Source organism: Carassius gibelio, chromosome A3 (assembly GCF_023724105.1).
Source record: "Carassius gibelio isolate Cgi1373 ecotype wild population from Czech Republic chromosome A3, carGib1.2-hapl.c, whole genome shotgun sequence".
Lineage (NCBI taxonomy): Eukaryota > Metazoa > Chordata > Actinopteri > Cypriniformes > Cyprinidae > Carassius > Carassius gibelio.
The window spans coordinates 5,177,580-5,183,579 of record NC_068373.1 but is presented as its reverse complement, the minus strand read 5'-3'; the positions used below and the strand labels follow the sequence as shown (position 1 = coordinate 5,183,579).

Here is a 6,000-nt window from a genome sequence, read left to right as displayed (position 1 = left end):
CAGTTAATATTTTATTCAACTACGTTATGTGAAACCGCGGTCTCTCTATTCAACCAAACTACAATATACCAATTATGTTGAAACATCTGATGAAAACAGGTCGATGTCATTAAGTAACGTGTTTTAAATAAAGATTAGTGTAGTACAGCATGTGCGATTTAATGCATGGCAGCAGGACTATTCTTTCTTTAAAACATAAATGCTCAGACTGAAGACTGAAGAAATGTTTCCATTAAACTGTAATTAGCTGGTTGATCAAGCATTCCTCCCATCAGTGACACTCCAGCTGAGTTGCGTATTCCCTGTCAGTTCTAAGAGTCTGTTCTAACACACAGCAGAAATGGCCTGTGGCACTGTGAATGTTCTTGTGGCCTAGAGACGTCTGGATCTCTCTCTTGCACTCTTGTACTCTGGCCATATAGTGCCCTGCAGAGGATCTGATGAGCCAATAGATCGTGTCCCACGCTGGTGGCAGCACTTGGCAGAGGGGGCAGAGGGCTGGGAGGCTCACACACAAATCCTGCTCATGCCACATCAAAATATGTTTCCCAAAATACATAAGAAAGACACCGCTTCAGGAATGACCAGCGGCCATCGTGACGAAAGTTTCAGCTGTACTTTGTGTGAGCAAAAGTGTGTGCTTATTTACTCCTCTCTTTTGTGTGTGGGTTGGAGAACCTGAAGAGCTCAGGACACGTTTTAACAGGCCACTAAAGAAAAAGGTAACACTTTATTTTGATAGTCCACTTTAGACATTTTACTAGCAGTAAGTAACTTTGCAACTACATGTCAACTAGCAGTTAGTAGAGTATTAGTAGACTGTCTGCTTAATATCTTCTAACACTTTCTTTGTCAACTTATTGTCAACTTATACTAAGCCTAAACCTACTCCTAACACTAACCCTAAACCTACCCTAACAGTCTACTCTGAGAGTTAGTAGACATGTAGTTGCAAATTTCTGAGATTTAGTTGATATGTAGTTGACATGTAGTTACAAAGTTACTTATAGTCAGTAAATTGTCTAAAGTGGACTATCGAAATAAAGTGTAACCAAGAAAAACGTTGAACTTTTGATCCCTGAAATATTGAGACTTATTAAAAGCCTGAGGTCGCTTTATTTGAGGGAAGTTAAATAGCAGTGCTTGCTACTGGCTCAAAATCACTCATGAGTAATTGTTTTATATCGGTCTTCAAGGTACTGAAAGAAAGGCTAATGTATGTAATAATGACTTCATTAAGTAGAATCAGATTTGAAACCATACAGTAAACTGTGTCAGTGTTGCAATGCTAATGAGTACAGTTCAACTGTCATTATTTGTGTGGTTACATTTCTATCTTCCTCTATCTGCCACATCCTGTCCAGTATTATTCATCTGTGTCCTACTGAACAGATAGGCTCTTTGATCAGTCTAACAGCACAGATTCTTAACTGCCTCTTTCAATGACTGATCTCAAACAAAAAAAGACTCTGGTGGGCGTTGTTTTCCTGTAGGTGTAAACGAAACTGAACACTGTAGTTCAGATATTTCTATGCTTTGCCTTTTGATAAATGGGTCATGTCATGAAAAGCATTCCTTTGGAAATAAGTTGGACATTTTTGATGTGATATTGATGTGCTGTGTAGACAAACTTTCTCTCTAGTCAACCCAGACCCAGACTGAGACTAAACCACCAAAAGAGTTTGTTTAGAAATTATTATAGTATGATATCACTGCATTGAGGTCGTTAACAAACAGCCACCCACATTTACATATCAAGATCTTTTTGGTATTGAGCTTGACTGGTCCTAAAGAATGTCATTGTGAAATTACACCTTTATCGCAGAGGATAGCTAATAATTTGCATATAGATGCCATAGTGTGTACAGTAGCAAAGTCAGCCTGTTCTGTTTGGTCAGAGAGAAAACCAAAGTTAATTAGTTGCATTAAATTAAGTATTTGTTGCAAGAAACCTTCAGTAGCATTACTACATAGAATTAAGAGAACAAAATAACATTATTGTCCTCCATCCGTTCTTCATTTGTAGATTGAGTTGAGAACTAAAGTCATGGAGGCCAAACATCAAGAGGATGCACTGAGGAGCCAGCAGAAGCATGATGCTGAGATTCAGATGAATGACAGTTTGCGACAAATCTTGGGCTGCAATTAACAAACATTTTGTTAATCGATTAACCTGTAAAATAATACTTAAGTTTAATTGATAATTTAAGCAAAAATGAAAATTCTCAGTTGTATATGACTAGCTATCTTCAGATGAACACAAAAAAAGGGTTTTAGAAAAATAATCCATGTCCTTGTAATACAAATGTAAACTCGTATGAGAAGCAAGGTGGATTTGTTATAATTATCATTGTTTCACAATGCATTTACATCAGGCTGATGTTTACATCAAGTGTGAGCTCATATACCTGCGTGTGACAGTTGGTCCAAAGGTTAAAATGTATTTTTTGCATATGCCTTCAATCTGAGATTTCCATATCTTTTTCTTAAAACTATGTACAAACTAAACTTTATATAATATATGCAAAAGCAAGACATTTTATATAACAAAATTATTAAATATTAAACACAAGGGAATTTGACCCCTAAACAAATTCATAATTCCAAGTTTTGCTTATTGCATAATGTTTCTTCATAAACAATAGATACATGAGCTGTTGGTAGAGGAGAAAAATGTTTAAAGGTTTATGATGACAAGTACATTGATGAGAGACAGATTGACTGCTCACATCTTGCAGGTTAGGTAGGTACTGCAAACATCAAATATGGCTGTCTCTCTCATTAAAATGATATTGTTTTAGTGATACTGGATTTATTATCATTCAGGCCAGAGCAGGACTAATGAACAAACAGGTCATATCTTCCTCCAGAAACATAACAGTCAGCATGTGCTGTGTCAGTGTCTCCTCTGTGACTTTCACATTTATTGTCTGTTTTATTCAGTCCCAGTGACATCACACCTTCAATTCTGCTTTAATAAAGTCTGTTAAATGACCGAGGTCTACAGATGTTTATGGATCCCCACCCCTTTATAAGCAGGAACATGATTCTTGGCAGACTATTGTCTTTCATGGCATCCTTAAAAGTCCAACGTCCTCTGGACCTTGTCCTTGACACTCTGTTATGACTCTGCTGTGTTTCCGAAAAGAGCTCTTTAAGGAGCCGATGGGAAAATTGTGTGTGTCCCTAAATGTTCCATGAACTTCCCTTTCACCTTCCTAACGCTCTCTCTTTCCCCCACTCTCGGCTGCAAGCTTTCATCTTTCACAGACAAACGGCATGCAGGATGATGAGCTTAGCAACAGAGTGCACTTCTGATGGACAAAAAGCAATGATAAATAATCCACTGATGGGCTTGCTGACTTTTCAGAAGGAATAAATAATAACTTTTGTTAGGTTTTTTGGTTTGAATGAAGTTGCATCTGTGTTTGAAAGACCAGCGCTAAATGGTCCTCTCGCCAGTGATGTCCAACCTCTCTTTACTAAACACTGCTGAATTAGGCCTCATGAGAGACCATCACCCCCAACCTCAGAGAGTACATCTGTAAATAGGAGCTCTTACTGCTGCCGAAGCCCTTTGAAGACTATTCTTGCTTAGTTTCTCCAGTGTGTTTTGAACCTCAATAGCTTCCTGTGGATCTTTCATTAATTCACTGTTCTGTGCAATCACCCTTGCATGAAATCTTAATTGGTACATATGTTTTTTGTTATTTTTTGTGTGTGTCTGCTTTCCTCTTAATGAGCGCAGTTGTTTAGTTCTTAAAGACTCAGATGTACTTGTTCAGAGAATGTCAATATTTGCTCAGGTGCATCTTTCTTTGAAGGCCCTATAAACACCACACACATGCCGCGCAGTGCTGTCCATTGGTGTCCAGGGGTGACCGGGCCGGTGCATGTGCCCTGTCATGTCCTCTAAGCTGTTGATCTCTGTAGGGTCCTTTGAGATTTACAGACCCCTGGTCGCAACGCCGCTGTCCACCCTCACTGAAACAATGGCCAACAGCCTTTGAACTCCCACTTGGACACAGACGGCATGTAGAAGGTCAGGCCATCAAAGGAGTTAGAGCAGTCTGAACAAACGGCTCTCTGCTGTGCAGCATCAGATAAAACACAATTCTGAACTGCCCGCCCGCCCTTCTCCCACCCTACCTTCAGCCCAGGCATCTTATCGCCCACAGCTCAAGGCACAAGACTGGACCGCCACTTAGGAACAAGCCCAGCAGATCTGCTGTTTATTTGGAGCTTGCTAAATACAGGTTGCACTTGGCTAACTTCCGCAACGACCACAAAAGATTTCTAAATTCCTTGGGTTCATCGAAAGACTGTGCTGCGTTGCACAATGGGCAGATTGTTTTAGGACTCGCAGAACCAGTCCATTGGGGTCTGGGAGCCCACTGCAGAGGTCTTTAGGATATGAGGAACAAGGTCATGAGTGAGTTTCTCAGAGCTGTGGCTCAAGTCCTCTCAGATACCGGCAACCCTCTTTCAAGCTTCAGAGAGTCTGGAATGTTAACACTCAACATGCTCCTGAGACGCATATGCAACGAATATGTAACACTGTATTCGGTGAAGAGATCACTCCATTTCCTTTTATCCATAATCTTTTTTTTTTTTAATGGTTTAATGGAAACTGTAAGAATTTTTGCTTTTTTTAAGCAGGGTAATGATACTCATACTGTGCTGCACATTATTGACAATATTACTAAATATTGACTAAAGCTGGCAAATTGCAATAGCTATCACAAAAATTCGCTTTTAGATATTTTCCCCATATCACACAGCCCTACATTCTGCACATTTACATTATTAAACCAATAGATGGTGACAAATGTGTTTGTTTTTTTGTGTATTAAGAGTGAGCCATTGAATCATTGACTCTGGTTCTGATTCGAAATACAAGAGCAGTGGTGTACACATGGTGAGCACTGTTGTGGTATGCTAGGGACCAAAATGCCTAATTAAATGCATTATTACTTCTAATAACATCCTTATTTAATTTTATGTAGTTATAAGTAATTTTTACACATTCATAAATGTGCATTTCTTCTGAATGAATCAGTGCCCCTTTATCGTTCAGTTATGTCAGTCACCAGATCCCTCTTCACAAAAAAATATAGTGATATGCTAATGATATCCTGTTTGCTTATACTATAATCAGTCCTATAAAGCAGTGAAAAGCAGTGAAGCACTTCAGTGTGTGAAAAAATGTCAGTGGACAGAAGTGAATGATTTGGTTTGTTCACGACCAAAACACTACTACTTGTCAGTGGGATCATGGGTATGTCTCCTGGAGTGTTCTTCCTTTCCAGAGCGTAATATGAGATTCATACGGGTATGTCAACCTTTTGCTTTAGGCTTACACTTCTGTTACAGATAATATACTTAAGCAAAAAGCCTTAAACGAAGAAAGGGCCAAAAATGGGGATCTTGCCCACCACCCCCAAACCCCCATCCGCTAAACATCATCTTCAAAGCAGCAAATTCCTGCATTCAGTGACGCAGGAGAGGGCGAGTTCCTCCATGGTCATGCTTGTGAATAAGAACATTATCCTCTGTAATCTGCAGCCAGCATTAGCTTGTCATATGGAAGCACCACAAACCTCTATTTAAACTCTGTTCCCACTGAAATTTATTTATGGCTCTAGATTAGCTGAAAAGTCTGGAACATAAATGTTCTGTCATCCGTCTTCTTAGTGTCTTAGTGGCTTCTTGTTTGTAGAGTTGTTTGCTAATGCAGGCATCACTATTACTATTGCTCATGCTTAGGGTTAGTGATCTGAACAAACCTCTAAATGCTGTGACACAGCACATCAACATCAAAGAACTAGCGATGACGAAAGCAGACAGTGTTGACGCCTCATATTGCCTAGTGTCTTGGCAAAATGTTGCACTTGAACACAACGTTTGCAGTTTTGAGCCTGCAAGAAAAAAATAACTTTCCACGACAGCAGGTGGCAGTAGTCTGTATTCGTCATTCAAAAAATGAAACTAGGACTGTGA

The 6,000-nt window shown here is 39.4% G+C and overlaps 1 protein-coding gene across 1 annotated transcript in view; it reads left to right on the top strand.

The window, feature by feature from the left end:
- Window positions 1-5,274: 5,274 nt before the first annotated feature.
- Window positions 5,275-6,000, top strand: part of LOC127956971 (centrosomal protein of 112 kDa-like) — a 143,050-nt gene continuing 142,324 nt past the window's right edge. Inside the window, exon 1 of the mRNA XM_052555306.1 lies at window positions 5,275-5,278. Coding sequence (XP_052411266.1) covers window positions 5,275-5,278 — 4 coding nt within the window. The remainder of the gene's footprint in view (window positions 5,279-6,000) is intronic.